The 23,349-nt window shown below is 32.1% G+C and overlaps 1 protein-coding gene across 1 annotated transcript; it reads left to right on the plus strand.

Annotated features, from left to right (window-relative positions):
• The first annotated feature begins 14,598 nt into the window (after nucleotides 1-14,598).
• LOC149164405 (putative histone H2A variant 3) lies at nucleotides 14,599-21,777 on the plus strand. The gene is made up of 3 exons (XM_089430915.1): nucleotides 14,599-14,649; nucleotides 14,695-14,772; nucleotides 21,478-21,777. The coding sequence occupies exons 1-3, from the start codon at nucleotides 14,599-14,601 to the stop codon at nucleotides 21,775-21,777; spliced, it is 429 nt and encodes a 142-aa protein (XP_089287041.1).
• The last annotated feature ends 1,572 nt before the right edge of the window (nucleotides 21,778-23,349 follow it).

The following is a 23,349-nucleotide window of genomic DNA, read 5'->3' on the forward strand; positions in this document are numbered from 1 at the left end:
GTCACGTGGTCAATTTTCACGGAGGAAATGATAATACATTATGAGGATACAAAGAGAAACTCCTTCTTTAGCCAATTGATAAATCTCGAACAAAAAGGTTCAATGGAAGATCACATTGAAGACTTCAAAAAATTGAATAGAAGGATAAATTATATTCTAGAGAAGTGAAGGATTCATGTCTTCACAGGGACATTAAAGGATAACATTCAACATGAGGTTCGTTTTTGGGAACTTGTTTCATTGGAGGAGGCATTCAAGTTGGCAAGAAAAATTGAAAGTGAAATTATGAAAACAAGGAATCCCACCACTCATGACTATAATTATGCAAGTGTTTCTTCTCCTAGCCTTCCACAACCTACAAGTCTTACAGCACAACAATTGAAAGAAAAATGAGAAAAAGAGCTTTTTTACAATTGTGATAGAAAATGCACTAAAGGTCATAAGTGTGCTGAGAAGAAATTATTTTACATAGAGTATGAAGAGGAGGAAGAAAAGGATCAAAAAACATCAAAAGAAGAGGATACATGCTAGGACCCAACCCCACAAAAATAAGAAATGAATCCGACCATATCTTGTAAAGCTTTGGCAAGAATTACCACTCAAACTCTCAAGATAGAAGGACATATCAAGAAGAAAAAGGTGCAAGAAGTGAAATATCACATCGAGAAAGAAGAAATGAATCCAACCATATCTTGTAATTCATTTGTCGGAATTACCACTCAAACTATAAATATAGAAGGACATATCAAGAAGAAAAATGTTCAAGAAGTAAAAGATCACATTGAGCATCAAGAAATGAATCCGACCATATCTTGTAAATGATTGGAAGAAATTACCAATCCTCAAACTCTAAAGATAGAAGGACATATCAAGAAGAAAAAGGTTCAAGCAGTGAAATATCACATCGAGCATCAACAACAAGTTCTCCAACTTTTAAAGGATAACGCCACTTTGGTGCAAAATCAAATGAAACAACAAGTAGATCAACATCGTAGTGAAAAATGTTTTGATGTAGGTGATTGGGTATTTTTACTGCTACATCTCAAGCAAGCTATTTATGAGAGGGAAATGTTGGCAATACTACATACACTTAAGAAATGGCAACCTTACCGAATGGGAAGACACTTCAAGGTAAAAATGTATCATGATAGTCTTAAATACTTTTTACAACAACTATTACCTTTAGAATAATAGAAAAAATGTGTCACAAATATGTTGGGTTATGACTTTGACATCATCTCTAGAAAATGGAAGCAAAATTTTGTTGCAGATGCACTCTCAAGAAAGGATGAGGATGTGGAAGCATTGTTTTGTGCTCTTTCCATTATCCAACCAGATTGGGTAAACAAAGCAAGGGATGAATGGAAGAAGGACGAAGAAGTATGGTCACTTATTCAAAAGTTTCAAAAGATCCCAATTCAAACAATATTGCCAAAAATTGAATAGGAAGGAGAAATCATATTAGAACCTAGAGCAATCACATAAACAAGAATTCGACAGCTACGAAATTGATCAATTTTAGAGTACCTCATTAAGTGGAAGAACTTACCCGCTGAAGATTCCACATGGGAGGACAAGAATTTTATACAAAAGAATCAATAACTACTCAAGCGTTGAGGACAACACTTTTTGAAGGAGAGGAGCATGTTAGGCCCCTATACTACTAGTGTAACCTCTTATTGTTATTAGTACAACCCCCTTATTATATTTTTGTACCCATGTAGTCCCCATATGTTACTATTGTGCCCAATAGAAGCCCACTATTGTTATTATTGTTCCCTTACATTGTTATTGTTATGTCAGCTCTGATTACATTAGACTCCTATATATAGAAAAGATGTATTTTCATTTGTTTCATTCAAGAATTGTTCATTTTCTTAATGTAAAGGAGGTTGCCCCCTCGAAGAGGCTGAATTCTAAGGTGTTTATCTCTCTTTTCTACCTTTTTGCGAGCTGGTTTCATAACACTATAACTCCATCCAAATTTGCCCAGTATAATAGAAACGAAGGGGTACTACATTACCCCCTCCCCTAAATTCACATCATCCTCGATGTATTCTCTAGTAATTTATGCATATTATAATTTATTTCCTTTTTTGAGGTAATTGTTTATGAAATTATAAGTTCCCATCGCATTTCCACCTGAATCAGATCTTCATGAGATGTAGGATGCATCCTTCTAAATTCTAATTTATAATAGTTAATAACGTAACTTTAGTATAACAATACTACTATTTGAGTAGCTACAGTTTAATGTTGCCCTCCATTTAACTATGATTCCTCATGTTCAATTTCATTGAATTAAATTAATAAGAAGAAGTGCACGTTCTTCCAATGTATTTGTATTCTTGACGAACGCTTACTTCTTCTAGTCTCCCTACATTAGTCACATTATCCACATGCTTTCAAATAGTGTTAGTATCATTAGCATAACAACAAGTCAATACCAAAGGTTCCTTTTAATCATTTATTCACAACCTCATTGAGGTGGGTCCAATATTACTAAGCATGACTTGTCTAATGGAGAATACAGAAATAATGGACATATTCAACTTCTAAAACCAGTGCATAACTAAAGCAATTCATCTCAAGGAATTCAAGTGCTTCTATTGAGCTAGTCTAAGCCATATATCTTGTATTTGTAGAAAAATTCAACACGATGAGAGAAAATGACAACATAATGGTAATTACCCATAATAAAATTTTAAAATACCAATTAAATTAGGTGTTGAGATTGATTTTGTCATAATAATAGGTCTCAATGACACATGAAACATGACCTCCGTCCAAACATAAAGCAAACCCTTATCAATGATATTTAATCTACCATGGATTAAAAGTTTATATTTGAAATTTAATGACAACATTAACCCTACCCTTAACCGAGAAAAGAACTCATTTGTACTCAAAAGTACATCACACATAGTCAAGTTATGGCAGATGATTTCCTACCTTTTTTGTTCTAATTACCTTGTAATGGTTCATTTTCATGAATCTATGTTTTCTCTTTCTAAGCCACTCAAATGCCTTATTGGACCATGAAAAATCTAGTGTGTATATTTAAACAAATAAAACAATTAGTGTGCATGTACATACACCTCCTATAGAAGAATCATAAATGGAGGTTACACTATTCTCAAGCTCCACAACCTCTTAATGTCCACGACACAATGCGTAATAGGGTTTGAACCTAGGTCATCAACATCTTGACACCCACCCTTAAAAATTAGATCACGACATTTTTAAGTAATGCTTCAAGCTCTACTCGGTTCTTCTCAAGCTCTTGAGTCTCTCCTTTCAACTCCCTCTACATTTGTTCTACTTCCTGATATTTCGCTACACGGTAATTTAGTGCCTCTTCTTTTCTTTATGCCCGTTATCTAAATTTCTCTTTTGTACATTGGTCATTGAAATGGCCAGGGATTCTACAATAAGTGTCAATTTATCCACCTTTTCAACATGCATATCCTTTGAGTCTCCATGGAGCATAATAGATTTCTCCATTTCCAAGAAGACTTGAAATCTTGAGCTTATCCGAATAATTGTCTATGATTTATTTATATCCTCAATAGTAGCAGGCGAAACTTCATTAGACTTTCCTTGATCATCCCTTCGAGGGTCCAAAAATTTATCCTCCATTAATTTTGATTTCAGATCGAAGATTTCCATATCTATTCTTGACAACTCTGCATTCAACTTGAGTCTAGTAATCGCAGCTTGTGCGAAATGAAGGAGTTCATCACGTTTCACTGCACTTCTTATTGATAGCTAAAAAATTATTTATCCAGGTCTTGAATACAACTTATGATAGCATTTTGCACCTCTTTACCCCTTATCAAGCACACTTCAAATAGTCCCAACAACAGGGGAACTTCATCACCACATGGTGCTTCAAGAATCTTCATTCAAAGGTAAGAGCCAACCATAGATGTTGTAATGTTTTACAATGCATGATTATCAAAAAAATGGTCATTTAAATTCAACGGTTCATATCCATCATGTGGATCGTAGAAAAGAACCATAGGAATATTTTGTTTACGATGCACTACCATTGTTAGATATGAGAACCTATTCCTTGTTTCTCTCTCCTATATGAACCAAACATTTGAAATCATTGTCAATTTTCCTCATCGCAATCAAGTACCTTTGTAGTGCCTTGACCCTCTCGATTTACCGAACACACAAAGAAATGTGTTCTAATCTTCTCATAGCAAGTTTAAATCTATTTTCATTTCATACAAAGATATGAACTTGGAAGAGTTTGGCCCCTTCGACGACAGCTTGGTGAGCATGTTGAATAATGGTTCATTCATAGCCGAGATTGTATCCTAATCTTCTATGGTACAATGAATATATGCATATGTCTCCATTACTCCATTATTATATTTGATTTAAATATGGTCTTATGGATGTATGGGAACAATTATGAATTCTTTCTCTCTGTAACTTACTATATTAGCTTATATTTCCGCTAAATATCAACAATGCTCTCATGGTAGTGTAATAATTGAGGTGATTGACTCATGAATTATATCACTTACTATGCATTTCGTTATCTTGGTACAATTGTGGCTAGGTTTGATTTTATTTCGTTATATAGTTGAATTGGATTGTGAGGCATTCTGCTACACTAATCTTCACCATACCTCTTATGTCCTACATTTCACTACAATCATGTTCTATAAAATCCTAGAATTTTGTTGTTACGTGGGGATGTTATTCCTTCTACCTCAATGTCCATGTTAATGGTCATTATCAACCGCGAAATTGCTTCCAATTAATAGATTTTGACAAATGGGATCTTGTGTTGTCCTGAAATGGTCACCTCTATTTTCCACTTGGTGTCTTGAGCATTAAAATAACGAAATCTAGGTCAGTTCTACAGTGGTGTGGTGCAAGGGTAGGCCCTTTGAAACCTAATTCTTGGAGTATGACTTGCATGTTTCTCTTTACTTAATTTTCAATGTATCAACCACCCTTTTACATCTCAAGGATCCATTTAACAAGCTAATATAGAAAATTGAATTTAGTGTGTGCTCAGTTTCAACCACCTTCACATATACTCCTGCAGATACTTCTAGTTAACATTCATATCAAAGTCCTTAGATAAACTTATTATGTAAATTTTTCTAAGGGGATAGATTCATTACATGCATATATAGCCGTCGAAGAACCTAATAATAATGACCCATTTCTTGTTAAGTTCTCATTTTTATATTGGATGTAGTACCCCTATAAAAGTAGTGATACACTTTAAATCATGACAAGGGACACTTTTAATATAATTTGATGGACAATAATCTATTCCTTCTATAATATCATTATTAGATGAATAACAAAATTCAGAACCACCTAGTTACTTAACTGCTATGTCCTAATTGAAATTAATAATGTTGTTATTTAGAGCAGTTGCTTAGTGACAAATTTTAGGTCCACATGCTATCCTCCCCTTCTATGCTAAATTTCAAACGTAGTAAAGAGACATTGAAACCCAGATGTCCACAGGCTGGAATCATTTTCAGTAATAGAATAAAATATTCCTATGTCCTTGCAAGTTAGAATTGTTAGCCAATAATGTAAATGTTAACACTAAAGAATGTGTTTTTGGTCTATATAATATTGTAATGGATTGTTGTTATCAGTGCGAAGACTTAAAGAATCTTCCAATTCTAACAACTTATTCAGTCTCTTATACTTCCATCCAAAATATTTTCGTTCTAGTTTCATTTATTGTATCCTTGGTGGAATACTATATCAAATCCATATAATCACATTCATTGCAACACAAGATATGAAGGATAGGAGATAGATATCATTCATATAAAATAGAGACATGAATAATTGTGACTCTCTTGACACTGCACAAGATCTTGGATTTGGTATAATTGTTGAACGGTATAATCTCAATGACTTCAATCTACCCATAATTGATATTAACAAAACAAAATACTCTATTACATGGGAACCTAGTACAAACCTAAAAGCACATGATAACCTACCCCCAACCATGAACAATTTTGGGAGTCAAGCCTCAAATCAATAGAACTGCTCTTCTAGTCCTCACTGAGCTCATTTTCCTCAAAAATAGAGTCTCAATTGGGAAATAATCCTAACACCATCCTCCATGCATATTCAATTCTTTTTACTATTGGAAAGAAAATCTCATTTAAAACACAATATTGAGAAAAACAATTTAGGCTTTCATGTTCTTATTCTCTAGAAACCCTGCTTAAACAACGATCCTCATAACCATAATGATAATTTATCATTAAATGAACTAGAGTTTGTCATTATAAGTTCTAATATCTATATTTTTTTTCTTTTAATAACACTAGAACTATCATTAAAATCCAGATGAGATTGTGAAGAAATATTTGTTATTTCAATTCAAATCTGAGTATGTGCATCTATCTCCCAGTAACGTGTGTGAGAAAGCCTCAAAGTCTAAGATAATAATAGGTTTGCCGCCTTGTGTGCTAAAGTATAGTCGCAGAGATATTTCATAGAAATGTTGTGTTAGAATCACACTTTGTGATCAATTGATTAGTTCTTTGAAGGATACTTGGTTTCTTGTCCATGGGACTTTAGGTTTTACGTAACAATAACGTTCTCCAATTCATTCAAAACAAAGTTTCTATTTCATTTGTACATAGGTTAGAAAGAAAACAACCCTTAAAACACATATTTGTGACCAACAAATGTGAAACATTAAAAATAATACAGAACTAAGGAAGGCGTCACACATCTCGCTAAAATGAAGCCATGTAACGAGTCATACTAGTGATGAGAACAATACAACATACTTTAAACAAAGGAAGAAGGAAATGTTGTTATCTCGAGACTAAGAAATGAATTCAAGATCATGTTGCTCCTCCCAACCTTAGATTGGGTTGCGTTGTAGTCATTCTTGAGGCCAGGTCAACGAAAGAGAGGTTACAGGCTTGAGATGATAGCTTCAAGGAAATAAACTATTTTATTAATCAACATCATTTAAGTATTTAGATCTAGTGTAGTCGCAGTGAAAAATGCCATTTCAGGAATTGGTAGCCAAAGACATTCATGGTTAGCCACGAAGCTTAATGAGGCTGATTTATTATAGTTTATCTTAATTAGAAAATATTGGCTTCGTGGCTTTTCAGGCTAGAAAAATGCCATTATCGTGGAGGAAATCCTCTTGTAAAGAAGTGAGGAAGAATGAAAGTAAATATAACTTAATTATTTTTGATTTTGGAAATGTTAAATACTCACAAGAACGAAAGGAAAGATTTCAACCTTTGGGGGAATCTAGGTGATGCGGTAGTACTACAACTTCAAAGAATGGTTTAGGACTTAAAACAAGCTTTTCACCACATTTCACTTTTGTGTATATGTCACATTATTAGAGTTTTATTAAAAGACCACATGGGAAACCACTTCCCCTACCTTCAGCACTAAAATGTGTAGGCTCAGTCTGAATCATCCATCTAGGAATATGTCTTGAAGATCATCTCCATATTTACGTCCTTCGCTTGATCAAGTATTTAACAAGTTCGATATTGTAGGTTTAGATTGTGGCTTATGTTCTGCATTTGTTTCAGGTGTGAGATCTGTAGGTAGTGATGATCCAACAAAGCTACAGGAGGATAGTGGCCTATGCTGGGTATGATGTCTCTCTCGGTGTCTCCCTTGTCTTTTGTCCTAATTATCAAATTTCATTTTGTGATAGAGCCATTTATGTCAAAATTTTGAACCTAGTAGTTCTCATACCGCTTGTAATATCTCTCAAGACCCCCTGTTTTTTTTAATTTAAGAAAGAAGGATCTATGTGGTGATTAGAAATTAGGCATTGATTCACAGTTTGAAGTCTAATTTTTTAGGAGTTTAACACAAAAACATAGGCGAGATAGATCATAGGCCCCATTCATATACCCATAAAATGGATCATATGCCACATCATCATGGGGAGCTTTGATTAAGCAAATCAAGTGGAACTCTTCATACGTGTCTACAAAAACCATTAAAATAGCTAAATATCCATGTTGGAAACATTTTTCCGCAACAAGTATTAACTAAAGTAACATAACTCTAATGGTCTTCATATCGAATATATTTATGACTACATATGTTTTACATTGATCATTTAAAAATTAACTTTAAACACAAAACAATTGATCATATAACAGGTTATTAGAGAGGTGAGTAATGACCATGAAGTGGTTCTATGATACCACTGGTCACATCTCTCCTTCTCACATCTCTTCTCCAATATATTAATCAAATCTATGGAAAGTTCTTTTGCCTATTCTAGCTAATGTGATAAAGGATGTTTCTCAAACAAGTTTACATTGATATGCAGGGAGAAGGACAAAAACACTTGCTAAAAATGTCTAAATATGATTGGAAAGCCGTGTTCTAATAACCAATTGCTCTTTATGTCTTCATATAAAAAGATCAAGGACCTTCGAGGTTGATCTATGGTTCTCGACACCATAAGAAAAATGATTTCGGTGTTAAATGTTTGAAATAACGCGAAAGTTTGACTATCAGTAGATATGGTGTATAAATCCATGCATGAAAGCCCTTTTTCCATCCTTCATGTAAGTCATTGGAGTTGACCACATTTCCTAATTAAAACTTCAACTTTGACCTTTGTTGTCTTATCGAGATCTCTCATCACCAGCGGCGAAATATTATATCCCTTATTACATATTATTATATGGTCCTTGAACAAGTGATACTCACTAAGATAATAAACTCGAATCACGCACATGGAGTACCAACATTGTTATATGTTGGGTATTAATGGGTGTCGTTCTTCATTCGGCATACAATACTCTTAAGAACAACAGTATCACTCGAAACCAGAGTCTCCATAAGCATGTCTAGTCTTTGCAACTCCATCACCTCAAATGCTCTGCATCTTGGTTGAAATGCTCACAATTCAATTCAGAATCATTAGACATGAATTGTGAGGTCACAAGTGTTCATCGATTATTCTGGTAGTGATAGGGAAACCCTGAAAAATCCAATACAACAAAAATTAGATACACATTATCAATGCCTTCATTTACCCCTTTTACCTTTTCATTTACTATGGGGATTCGTACACTGTTTTCTGGTCTAAACACGATCGTGTTATCAATGCCTTCATTTACCCCTTTTACCTTTTCATTTACTATGGGGATTCGTACACTGTTTTCTGGTCTAAACACGATCCTAATGTGTTTTTTGGAAAGATTCTTCGATTTTGGTTGGATTTTACACTCAATAAATGTGGTAAAGATTGAATATCGACTTTTTTTGGATTTAGTTGTTAATAAATGTGGCAAATATAGAATATCACACCACTCCAACTCCTCTCCTCAAAATTCCACAATCCTCACCAAAATCTCAATCCAAAACACACATAATTACTTATTGTACACAAAATCTCTTAAAAACATGTAATTTATAATACTAATAGCTCCATGATGCAATATTAACAACCACATATTAATCTCAAACCTCTCATATTAACTTCATCTAAATTTACGTTTGTTAGTTGTCGCATACATAAGTATCTAATCATGTTATAAGCAAGGAGATGACGTGGAAGTCTATCGTATAATACATAATCAATAACATAAGGCATAAGGAGCCAAATAATCTAGAAACATCCTATGCAATTCAATCAAACCATATTAGTTGAAAGAGTGTCACTTGGAAAATTGAGCACTACCACCCAACCTAGAACTCAATTTCTCGAGTTCACCCCGAAGCCGAGAGTACTTTCCCATTTATCAACAACCTCTTGCTGATCTCCTCCATGGGTATTTAATTCCATTATTTCATGATAAGAATTCCTTTAAGGGTGTCCTACGTTTGTGGATCTTTTATCAACCCGCGCAGGCTTTTACCATAAAAACTCGCCTTTCTCTCGAGCGAGGCTTTTTATGTTTTTTTCCAAACTTAACATCTTTCTCCAACTAAGGAGCTTATTTTATATCTGTCTCCCATCCATCTTAGCTTATCTAGAATTTAGTCTAGAATTCTTACCATGAAAGAATTATCCATTCCCATTCTCCAGTGGGATTTCATTTGGCAAGAGTCTCATCTCTAGTTGTCTCATTTTCCAAGCATTTAAATTCCTTTTTCTATTTTGTAATAAATTATTTATCCCCATTTTTATGTCGAGTCCCAAATTTTCTTCTATAAATCCATCTAAAGTTGGCTAGTGTGATAGCAACGGAGAGGTATTACAGTTGATTTCTCCAAAGCGTGGACCGTAAGAAAGGTACAAATAACCATGTCTTGAAACACAAAACCATCCTTTAGGTATTCTAGTAGTATCGACTTTAGAATCACAACCTACTTAAATTCTCTAAAAAATTTGAACTGTTTCACAATATTTCAAATTTATCTATATAACTTTAAATTATATGGTTAACAAAAATCAATTTCCTAAGAAATGGGAAGTTACTTAAATTCTTTGAGTATTTTAATGTGCTTTATACTACTTAAAATTTATCTACATAACTTTAAATTAAATGGTTAAAAAAAGTCAATTTCTAATTAGGGATTTATCATGTTGTATTAAATATGGAGAAAGTTTTTCCACATAATTATGATTTTATTGAAAAATTTATCTCCACACATAAACCTACATAATTCTATTATTATTATTTTTAATGTAGTTTTATTTTCGTATGAATTTTTCGAAATAAATGTCTCCTGGGAGCTAGCAACTTAGAGAGATATATGCAATAGCCTGAAGTCCCATATATTAGGAACACATCGTTCATCCTAAGACCTAGACATCTAAATATTATCATAGACAAGAACTGAGAGAGAAGAAAACCGAGAGCTCACAACCTCCCAAAATTTATGTTTGAATTTTTAATATAATATTATTTACTGCTAACGTTGCAACATCTCCATGTATACTAAGTGGTATAACCCAACTATTATTTATTAGATGCAACATTTTAGATGAAAAATAAGTTTTAATTATTCGACATAAATGACAAGTTATTATTTAAGACATTGTAATCTATGTATTCACTTAAATTCTCTAAATATTTTAACTAGTTTTATAATATTTAAAATATATCTATATAACTCTAGATCATATGGTTAACGAAAATAAACTTATATTTTGGAATTTATGGTGTTGTACTAAATACAAAGAAATCTTCTGCATATGATTATGTTTTATGAAAATAATCATGTCCACAAATAAACCTACTTAATTTTATTATTATTATTTATGTAGTTTGATTTTTGTTTGATTTTTTCAAAATAAATGGGTGATGATGAACTAACATCTTTCTCCAACTTAGGAGCTTAATTGATATCTATCTCCCATCAATCTTAGCTTCTCTAGAATTTGACCTAGAATTCTTCTCATGAAAGAATTATCCATTCCCATTCTCCAATGAGATTTCATTTGGCAAGAGTCTCATCTCTAGGTGTCCCATTTTCCAAGCATTTAAATTTCTTTTATCTATTTTGCAATAAATTATTTACCCCAATTTTTACTGAGTCTTAACTTTTCTTATATAAATCCATCTAAAATTGGCTAGTATGATAGTAATGGAGGGGTATTACACTTGATTTCTCCAAAGCATGGACCGTAAGAAAGTCACCACGTCTGAAAACTCAAAACCATCCTTTAGGTATTCTAGTAGTATCGACCTTAGAATCACAACCTATTTAAGTTCTCTAAAAAATTTGAATTGTTTCGCAATATTTCAAATTTATCTATATAACTTAAATTATATGGTTAACAAAAATCAATTTGCTGAGAAATGGGAAGCTACATAAATTTTATGAGTATTTTAACTTGTTGTATTAAATATGCAGAAAGTTTTTCCACACAATTACATTTTTATTGACAAATTTACCTCCACACATAAACCTACATAATTTTTTTATTATTATTTTTAATGTACTTTTATTTTTGTGTGAATTTTTCAAAATAAATGTCTCATGGGAGCTAGCAACTTAGTGAGATATATGAAATAGTCTCAAATCCCGTCTATTAGGAAGTCATAGTTCATCCTAAGACCCAGACATCTAAATATTACCATAGACAAGAACTAAGAGAGAACAAAACCTAGAGCTTACAACATCCCAAAATTTATGTTTGAATTTTTAATATAATATTATTTAATGCTAATGTTGCAACATATGCATGTATACTAAGTTGTATAACCCAAATATTATTTATTATGTGCAAATTTTTAGATGACAGATAAGTTTTAATTATTAGACACGAATGACAAATTATTATTTAAGACATTGTAATCTATATATTCACTTAAATTCTCTAAATATTTTAACTAGTTTTATAATATTTAAAATATATCTATATAACTCTAGATCATATGGTTAGCGAAAACAAACTTATATTCTGGAATTTATGGTGTTGTACTAAATACAAAGAAATCTTGTCCATATGATTATGTTTTATGAAAATAATCATGTCCAAAAATAAACCTACTTAATTTTATTATTATTATTTATGTAGTTTGATTTTTGTTTGATTTTTTCAAAATAAATGGTTGATGAGGAACTAACAACCTACTCATATATATGCAATAGCATGAAATCCACTTATTTAAGAAACTCATAGCTCATTCATCCTAAAACCTAGATGTCTAAAGACCACTGCAAATAGTAACTTAGAACCAACCCCACATTTTCATTTGAATTTTTATTATTTAATGCCAATGTGGCAACATCTCCCCTATGTCAATATAGTGGGTGATAAAGCACCTCTAAACTAACGATTAATTACTATGAGTGGTTTTTGAAATTAAAAATATTTATTTATTATTATATGTAAAAGAGAAATTATCATTGAAGAAAATCTAATGTATATATTCACTTAAATGCTCTCACTTATTTTATAATATTTAAAATTTATATATATAAAATTAAATCCTATGGTTAATGAAATTTAATTTATAATTTGGGATTTATCATATTGTACTAAGTATGGACCAAATCTTCTCCATATCATTAAGCTTTATTGAAATAATCATGTTCACATATAAACTTAATTTTTTAAAATTATTTTTTAATGAAATTTGATTTTTGTTTGAACTTTTCAAAACAAATGGTTGATCGGGAGCTAGCAACCTCTCTCGAGATATATCCAACATGTGAAAGCCACATCTGTTAGAAACTCGTAGTTGATACTAAGACCAAGACGTCTAAGCCCCATCAAAAACTAGAACTAAGAATTGGCATCCTCCCTACATTTTCGTCGGAATTTTTAATATAATATTCTTCAATGCTAATGTGGTAACTTCACCCCTATACAGGTATAAGGTATAGGGAATGGTATGGCACCCCAACCCAGTTTCTAATTTTTAGGGGCATATGATAATTTATGATTTAGGAGATTGTAGCCTATATATCCACTTAAATTTTCTAAATATTTTGAATTGTTTTATAATATTTATTCCGTCTCACTTATATACCTCATAACGTTTCAACTTATTTTACACTATATATTCTCTCTCATCTATAGCATAACAGTGTGGAGGTGACCGTGAGGGAGGTGGGTCTCTTGTCCCAAAAGGTCTCATACACCAATTGGTGTGTGGCTTGGCGTGACCTTAAAATTGGATTTTAATAATAATAATAATATATTCATTCTGAAATTTTCTAACTTATTTTATAAAATTTATTTCTTCCCATTAATTAACTAATTTTTTAAACATATTTTACAATATTCATATTTTAATTTTACCTTTTTTTCTTTGACACAATGTCTTCTTAATTTAAAATATTTAATTGTCTTGTTACGAAAATACCATTTAACATATTTAATAATAATTATTTATTAAGAATGGTATTTAATTTTAATGCTAAAGTATTTTAAACTTAGATTTACCCTTAAAATAACTTTACCACCCTAAAATCTTTACCCAATCCTATAATATATATATATATATAACTCTAAAATTATTTAACATCTTATATAATATTTATTTTTTAAAAATACTGATTTTAATACTAAGTATTTTAAACTTGGACATACCCCTTAAAATACTTTTACCCATTTTATAATAATTATTTTTTAAAAATACTATATAATTTTAAGAATAAATATTATAATATTTTTTAAAATACTACTTAATTTTAATACTAAGTATTTTAATCTTCGACCTACCCCTTAAAGTACTTTTACCCCTGCTCAACTCCCTACCTAATCTCTATAAATAGAGAGATAAGAAGAGCCAACACCATTCTTGATTGCTCAGAAGAGCCGACCGAACAGTAAGAAAGGTGCACATCGCCAGCTCTGCTCAGAAGAGCGGACCGAACAGTAAGAAAGCTGCACATCGCCACCTCCGCTCAGAAGAGCGGACCGAACAGTAAGAAAGCTGCACATCGCCACCTCTGAAATCTCAAGGTACTTATTCAGGTCTTTTATCTACTGTTTTTCATGCTCAAATACAAACAGTCTTTCTGCACGTTCGCACTGCTCTATTAAGCTATTTTTTTTTCTGCATTATCCAAGATTGGGAGATATCTGTAACCCATGTAAAGTGGGTTTTGAGAAAAAGACGGCATTTGCAGGTCTATAGATCTACTTGATTATCCAAGCGCTTATACCAGGAAGACACAATGGTTGTGGGAGAGAATCAATCTGGCAAAGGTGCCGAGGGCCTACCGAAAGTAAAAGGCAATCAATCCGTCAAAGCTGCGAAGGTCGCCCAGAAGGGAAAATCCACCACAGCCGCTAATGATAAAACTGAGAGGAAAAATCCGGTTTCTCGCTCATTTCGTGCGGGCCTACAGGTTCTAATGTTTTCCAATATTGATACTGCAATTTCCTTTTGATTTTTTCAACGGTTATGTTGCTCATTGTTGTGAAATGATATATGTCTGTGACTTTTACTATTCAATGAGAGATCCGTGTAAACGGGCGTGCGCTAGGTTCATTTGTGAAAACCGTTTGCTAATCCAGACACCTCTTATGACATCTATCGGATGGTGTACATCTTATGGTTAATGGTTGTTAAAATATCAATTCGAGACACACATGAAGAACCATTAAAATCTTATGGACATTAATGGCTTCTTGCCGTATTTAGAATTAAGAAAAAATTCTTAGAAATATCTTTTTGGACCACCTCCAGAAACCCCCTCGACTGCATCCTTCTGGTTTGCGCTGGTTTTGATGTTTTCCTTGGGTCGTACGACACATCCCCACATCCGGTTGTTCCTTGTTAGTCCATTTGATGTTTGATTTTGTGTAAGAAAAGGTAAAACCATTGGGTTAAAGGTGCGTCAATTCTCCATTTTTGACAGAAAACATTGATTTCGAATTGAAGCGAGCAGTGGGGAGTTTTCAAGTAGAGAGTTTTCAGAGCGTCTCTCGGGTCGCTATAGTCGAGGACCATGCACAAGGGCAAGGTTAAGGTTCATGCCTTTAGCTCTTGATGAGATCCATGGCGCTGAGGTTATATGCTACATAGTACATAAAATGGAATTGAATGAATGAAATTATCGAACTCGAACCTGGGGATTTCGGCGAATAACAAGTGCGAAGAGTGACTCGTCGATGCAGACAAGATTGTGTTGAGGAAGAAACCTCATCAAGTCGGTATTCATATATCTGAACTAGATGTTGTTGTTTGCCTTAAACCATTGATTAGTTGGGTAGTGATAGTGTCATCTAGTTGTTTGCCTTAAACCATTGATTTGTTGGGTAGTGATAGTGTACTCAATTACTGATTCATTGTTTAGCAATTCCTTTCTCTTATTAGGCTTCATTGCTGGTTTTGATACATTCTGTGTGTGACTGTCAATTACGAAACTGCGCTTAGCCTCGAACCTGACTGGGCACTCTAGTTATCGGTCCTTTAATCTCTTTCAGAAATCTCGGTCTACCACCCTCTATACTTTCACGAAATAACTGGCCATAGCAGCAGATTTATTTCCCGTTTTAATAACAATGTTCCACACACATTCCAGTTGGAGTGGTCATCTTGGAGGTTCTGTGGTTATTGGTTTTGAGTACCCATTTAAAACTCGTGTCTATCGAATGTGGGTCAGTCATGCTGCGCACTTCATAGTTTATAGTTGCGAGTGGTTTTTGAACTAGATCGATGGTCTTATGAGGGAACGGTCTTCCAACGTGGAGGCCAACTACTTTTGTTAGAGAAACGTACACCTTTTTTATGCTTTTGGGTTACAAGCTAGAGTATCACTATTTTCGTTTGAAGAAATGGAACAAACGTAGCCCATAATAGAGCAGAATTGAGATGAATGCAAGGATTTCCTCTAAAGATTTATTGAGAATGAGTTTCTTTTAGGTTTGAACTTTAGACAGTTAATTGATTCGACTAAATTGTTAGTAAAACAGAAAAGATAAGATTAAATACAAATATACATATTAACAAAATGAATTAGAAAATAAAAAATGTTTTTTCCAATATATCTATTTTTAGGATATTATAATACAATACATATCTCTGGTTCCATTTATAAATTGTTAATCCTTTTAAGCTCTATAAGAAGCATAGTTCCTTAATAAAAATAGCAAAACCATGGGTTAAAAACCATGGACCACAAAACCACTAGAGGAAAAACCATTGTACCAAAAACAACAAAAGCTAGACATAAAAAATTGTAACTTCTTTAAAACCCCCACATAGTTAGGATTCCACTCCCTTTAGGATCTCCCAAGTAGGGTGGTTCCTAGGCTCATGTGTTGAAATTTATTGTAGCTAGGACTATAATAGATTTTCACAATTGATAAATACTTCTTTTGATGCAATTAGTTCTTTCTTTATTCTTCAATCAACAAGTAGCTATACATGAAAAAATGAAACCATTCAATTCTTCAATAAGAGAAGAGATCACAATAGCCAATGAACAATAGACAAAACACAAAAATATTAGGCTAAAAACCAGCCCTAGGTGAAACCCAAAATTCTTTCCTTATGAGAGACTTTTTGTTTATCAAAAGTACATGAAACATATTCCAACCAATCCAAATTTTTCATGAATGGAAAATATCAGTCACAATTGGTAAATAGAGAGAAAGAACAACTCTAAGTCAACTATATATACTAGTTTTCACAATAACACAGAAATTTGGGTCTCTCCTCACTATAACAAGAGGTTGAAATTAAGTATTGTTGTCTAAAGGGAAAGTTAGTCAACCAAAGTTAATTTCCAATGCCATATGAAAATCCCTTGAGCATATTGATTGAGTTCACTTCCCATAACTACATTAGACCATGGTTTCATCATAGCTTTGAATTCATCTAATATCATATTTTATTTTTATATCATGTCATTAGCATAAATAAAAATTGTAATGGTTATATCTTATGGTGATTTAGTATAAAAAATAATCTCACGACATCCCTGCTAAATCCATTTTTGAGTAAACATAAGGGAATCAAAAATAAGATTCTCTTGTAACTTGCTTCATGCCATGCAGGAATTAATTCAACTTGTGGATTTTGTCGTATTTTTCTTTTACTAAGAATCCCAATTTTTTATATACATACACCTCTTCTAAATTCTCATTCAAGCTCAATTAACATCCATATGGTAAAATAACCATTTATTTCAAATTATAATGGATAATATATTCCTAAGAGTATCCAAAGTTGTTGCTTCGCTCTTAGAATAAGTAGGACACTAGGATAATAAGAAAAAATGATATTGTTGATCCATGTCATCACATTTCTAGTCTATTTCCCTTGGCATCCTTTTTTCTCTCTCACTAAATATACTAACTCACTAAAAGAACAAGCCTTATTTCTCTAATTTCTCATTGAATTTGTTGATTCTTGGCTAGAAGAAGACCTATATTTTAGTATATGCACTGTAAAAATGGAAATATTTGTGAAGGGATTTGCTTCAGTCAACCTTTCACATGTCCGTCTATTGGGAGAGATAGATTTTTACCATATACTCCTTCATTCTATTGACCATTCCAAAATTTTCTTCCAAAAATTTTCAATGTTTGCTCACCACAAATTTCTTAGTGACATAATTATATAGTATGTAGGCTTTGAACTATTCAGTGTACCAAATGAAAATTCATCTTTTTAACTCATATTATTAGATTATCTCCTTAGATCTTATAGGACATGCACTTGGGAAATATAGTTAAAAACTTAGAAATGAGAATCACTTGAATTTGTTCCACTCCACCATTCTTCAAGAACATTACCTTTCACAATATGATTCTTTAAAGGTATGTTGAATATCTAGAATGAAGAAGAAAATTCCTTTGGCAAAAAATCATTCCAAACAATTGTAGCTTTGAATATGCTCCTTGCCATGTTCATAATGGTGTAATACATTGATTTAACCACTCCATTTTGTTATGGAGTACATCTAGTAGTGCATGTCTTCTAATTCCCTATTGTTTATAAAAATCTGCAACCTCCTTTGATACATACCCTCTCCCTTCCATCTTGTAAAAGAAATTTGAAATATTTTCAGTTTTATTTCCCACTACAACCTTAAATCCTTTTGTAAATGTATCTCATTTTATCTTGAAGAAAAATACCGAAACTTTCCTCATAAAATCATAAGTAAATTTTCGAAAATAAAAACTACAACCAATAGAATTCATTTTCAATGGCTCCACATATATGTGTCTGGACAAGTAATAGATTCTCCTCACATCTATAGGAGGCTCCAAGAAAAGTGTCTCATTGAGGCTTTTAAAGAGTGGAACATTAACAAATGTTTGTTTTCTCTTTGAATATGGGTATTCCTTTAACCATTAAATTTTCTAGTAGAGATTAAGCCTCCTAAAATTTAGGTGACCATAGTTGATATGCCACAATCCCTTCTAGTATATGCTTCAAACATTTCATGCATGCTCTTTGACACATTTACGACTTCTCATATTCAATGGTAAAATTATATTAATCTGATCTAGACCTTTGTATCAAGTCTTCTACTCAGTGACTTATCTAAGATTATGCATATTGAATCTCTTAATCCAACATCATTACCATGCTGACATGACTTTCCAATACTTAAAAGATATTATATATTATATTTGGAATGCAAAAAACATTTAGGAACATATTTCTTCTCATTTCCCTTAACACAAAAGAACACCATTGCCTATGGCCTTAACATGATGATCATCTACTAAAGTAATATTATATACAAACAAAACTATCAATACTAAAATTTGATTCCTATTATTTCTCATGCGATTATTGTATCACTATCTTGAAATCAAAGATCCTTAATGTAATGTTCTTCAAAGATTCGAAATGAGATGAAAATTGAATCAAGTGTATCATCTTCAATATTGGAGACATTTTAGTTTTGCTTGATTAGGTCTCACTTTTTCTTTTCCCATTAAGTTTCATAGTGACTATATATTTTTGTAGTAGTAATATTGTATCCTGGATATGTCTATGAATCTTCTACATCTCCCCCGTGGATCTGTCATTCTTTCAACTAATTAATGATTACCTGTATCTCTTCACCCTCTACATTTTCCTCTACCAATGGGTTCTTAAGTTTCTAGAGCATGTTATAGTGACTCATCCATGTTGATTCTTGATTCATGAGACAAAGACATCCCATTAGCTGTCGTGTTTTTAGTTTTTATATATCTTTTGACTCCACAATGGAGATGAAAAACATATGATTGTTCTTTTGTAGGGTTTTGAAAAATGTTTCCACAATTTATTAAGTTAAATTTCCATCTATGAGATTCACAACTACCATCACTTTGTTCATGAAGTAGTCAAAATTCCTTGTCTCTGTCATCAATGTTTTAAACTCTCCCTTGATGGCCTGAAGCTTCACAATATTCACTTTGTCATTGCCTTGATATTCTAGCCCCATAGTATTATAGGTTTGCTTTCCAATGAATCCTTCCATATTATCAAATTTAAACTTGAGTTTGTTGTACATTGGATAAACCAATCCTGCCGATCCTTGGCTAACACCTGCTTCTTTTGGTCTAACTAAAATCGTGATTCCCAACAAGTGGTATCACATCACAAATTCGACATTAGATAAACCAATGTTGCCCTTGGATTCTTATGGTTGGCTAACATATGCAAGTTTTCATGTAAAGAAGATCTTGGTTCCCAAAGACTCATTTACAAAACTCTACATTCAAACATTAGTCTTGTTTTTATTTTTTCTTATTTTTACAAGTTTAATTTTATGGAAATTAGGTTGGTTGATCACTCTCTGAGGACCCATTCTCCATAAATTCTGAAAAGTCTCCTTCATACATGAAGGTGTTCACTCACATACATTACATCTCATTTCTCATACATTACAACTCATATACAGTTCTTTGGAGAAGAAATCATCCTTATTTGCTTGTATTACAAATATTTGTTTATATTACTTGTAGAGACTAGTTTTTAATTTTTTGCAATATCAAAATTTCTCTTTTTTGGAAACCCTAGTTACTTCATCTAAAACATAACCATAATATTCCATTTTTTAGCTTTAGTCATTACTTTTACCAAAACTAATAATTCCAAGGGAGAATTTTTTTTTGCACCTAGAACCCAATAGCCTGACCTCTGCAAATATGTGAACCAAGTGGCTGTGCATCAATGATGAAAAAGTACCATCCAAAACATTGTAGACAATAATAGATATAGAGAAATTAATTGAGCGATCTCCCTATTAGTTGTGAATAGCTTTGTAAATATGAAGTCTCCTACTCAATTTCTTTATGGATATGTGTTGTCAAAAAGATAAAAGAGGAGAAAGAAATACATAGCTCTTGGCTCACCTTGTCACTTTTAAATGTTATATTAGATAAGTGTCTTGAAAAACTATAAATATCTAACTTATTAAATATTATATTAGATAAGTGTCTAATATGTAACAACTAGCATAATCACATACATTAGAAATATACCCAAAAAAAAATAAACATTAATAAATTTGTTTTATTTTATCATACATTTTATACTATTTATATTAAAAATTCAAAATTATTAAACATAACTAAATTATAATTCTAAATCAAATTATTATAAATAAGTAAAAAATAATTTAAAATTTAATATTTAAAAATAAAAGCATGAAAATCTCAACCCCTAAAATAGTAATTCACTAATCAAGAACAATGTCATGCGTGACAATCCGAATACATGCCTCGGTTACTATGTGGAGCAGGTTTTTCAGTTCTTTTACTTGCATTTGTATTTATCGATTTTCATGATTCAACTGAAGTAATTCCAGAGATTTATTTTTAGGATGAAACATCTCCAATGAAGCTCTGTAATAATTCAAATACTTCCGTGAAGAAGAACTCCACACAATTCCTGTAATATGTTGAACTCTCTAGACTTGGTTTGTATCTGTTTATTTTCTATAAATTTTCATGTCAAAATCTTGATTCTAATGAAGTAAGTTTAGCATGCTTTTTCCTGAGAGAAATATCATTTTTGAACTGTAACAATTCAAATACTCTGACAAAGGGCTCCTGTAGTATGTGGACTGAAATGGACTGAAACGTTTTTCTTATTGCAGTTTCCAGTGGGACGGATCCACCGTTTCTTGAAGTCTCGAGTATCTTCAAATGTTAGGGTAGGAGCTACCGCAGCAGTATATGCTGCAGGCGTTCTGGAGTATGTTTGTGCAGAGATTTTAGAAGTGGCAGGAAATTCCAGTAAAGATCTCAAGGTTAAACGTATTACTCCAAGGCATTTGCAGCTGGCCATTAGAGCAGATGAAGAACTTGATACTTTGATCAAAGGTGTCATCTCTGGTGGAGGTGTCATCCCTTACATTCACCCGTCACTTTGTGGCAAATCCACAAAGAAGGATTAGTTTGTCTGTTTCTCTGTTTCAGGAAATTAGTTTTTCTGTTTCTCTGTTTCAGGAAATTTAGGAATGCCGTATATCTTTCCTTATTTTGTTGCATGGATTTGGTTTGGACCTTTTCCTTGAAACTTACCGAAATTGGTGATACTTCATACAATTATAACAATTTTTATTATAAGAAAATATTTATAGAGTTATAATTATTGTTAGAGAGTAATATTTAACATTTTTATCGTTTTTATTTTGTACTTTTATCTTATCAATTATTAGTTGTATTTGAGTATGAATTTTAAACTTTTTAATATGATATTATAGTAATTTCCAAATTTTCAATGTGGTAACAAAGTAGATTTCTGATTGTTGAATTGAGACTTCTGTGATCCATAACAGTTATAAGAAGAGCTTCGGCCTAAATCACATATAGAAAGACTTTTGTCTACGCGTTTCCAACCAACAAGTGTGGTCCTGTATTGTAGAGACAAAATTTTCCAACTTGCATAATCTGCATATGATCTGTTTATGTGCGGGTGGCCTAGTTTGGATGTATAAGGATGTTGCCACTGTAATTCATATATTATGATACAATTATGTTTAGTCAACCATGGATTTAAAAGCATGGATTTAAAATAATATGTGATACACATTATTATCATTTTGTGTTTAAATTCTATTTCAAATTTTTATATTTTTGTTTTAATTAATTTTTAGGTCATGATGATTTTGTTTTCAAGTTTTATTTTAAATGTTTAGATTTTTTAAAGTAATTTTTTTATTGGAAATAACAAAATGTCACATTATTTTATGAAATAGTAAATTTCAAGGATGTTGAATTGTTAAACGGTGTTTTTTTTTAAGTAATATAGGTTTCATGTTTTAAATAATATAATGTAATTGTTTTATGTTATGTTTGGTTAATTTTTTTTTGTAATATATTTGGTAAAAGACTCAAGTACTTTATGATTTAGGACTCGAATCTTTAATAGATATGAACAAATTAAATGACAGAAAAAATATACATGTTTTTTATTGACAAATTTGGAATATTGTAATATAGATGTGTGTTAATGTTATAGGAAATTATTATAACAGTAATATGTGTGTGAATATTTTATCTTAGCAAAATAAGTGGAAATATATATATATATATATATATATATATATATATATATATATATATATTGGGAAAATGTGACAAAGACCATTGGGGGAGTTAAGCCTTCCCTTTTTAGTCAAAAAATAATCAATGAACTAGTTATGCCCTAAGAAACAAGAGAAAAAAGGGAGCAACTCCTCACCTCCACGGGATCTTTCTTCTCTTTGCGGGGTGGGTGGAAAGCTCAAAGAAAGAAGAGAATGTAGGAAGAGAAAGGGGGAACAATAGAGGAAATGGTTGTGCAAAGATTTTCTAAAGGAGTTCAGAAGATTAATGTTGGATGGAGATGAAGCTACTTTAAAAGAAAAAGATAACAACCACCAATACCCTACTTGGAGATAGATACTCGTGAAAAATATCTTGAATGTTAGGATTAGAAGATTGAAAACATATTTATTTCATGAAAACATTGCTACCAAGGGAAG

This window comes from Pinus tabuliformis, chromosome 5_1 (genome assembly GCF_031772625.1).
Source record: "Pinus tabuliformis cultivar Carrire ecotype Pingquan chromosome 5_1, CPIR1, whole genome shotgun sequence".
NCBI classification, from domain to species: Eukaryota; Viridiplantae; Streptophyta; class Pinopsida; order Pinales; family Pinaceae; genus Pinus; species Pinus tabuliformis.

Bases quoted from the DNA above. Each gene is read 5' to 3' on its own strand.
- LOC149164405 (XM_089430915.1), top strand. From the start codon at position 14,599: ATGGTTGTGGGAGAGAATCAATCTGGCAAAGGTGCCGAGGGCCTACCG. The intron at 14,650-14,694 runs GTAAAAGGCAAT...GTCGCCCAGAAG, and splicing joins GTGCCGAGGGCCTACCGAAA to GGAAAATCCACCACAGCCGC. The intron at 14,773-21,477 runs GTTCTAATGTTT...TTCTTATTGCAG, and splicing joins CATTTCGTGCGGGCCTACAG to TTTCCAGTGGGACGGATCCA.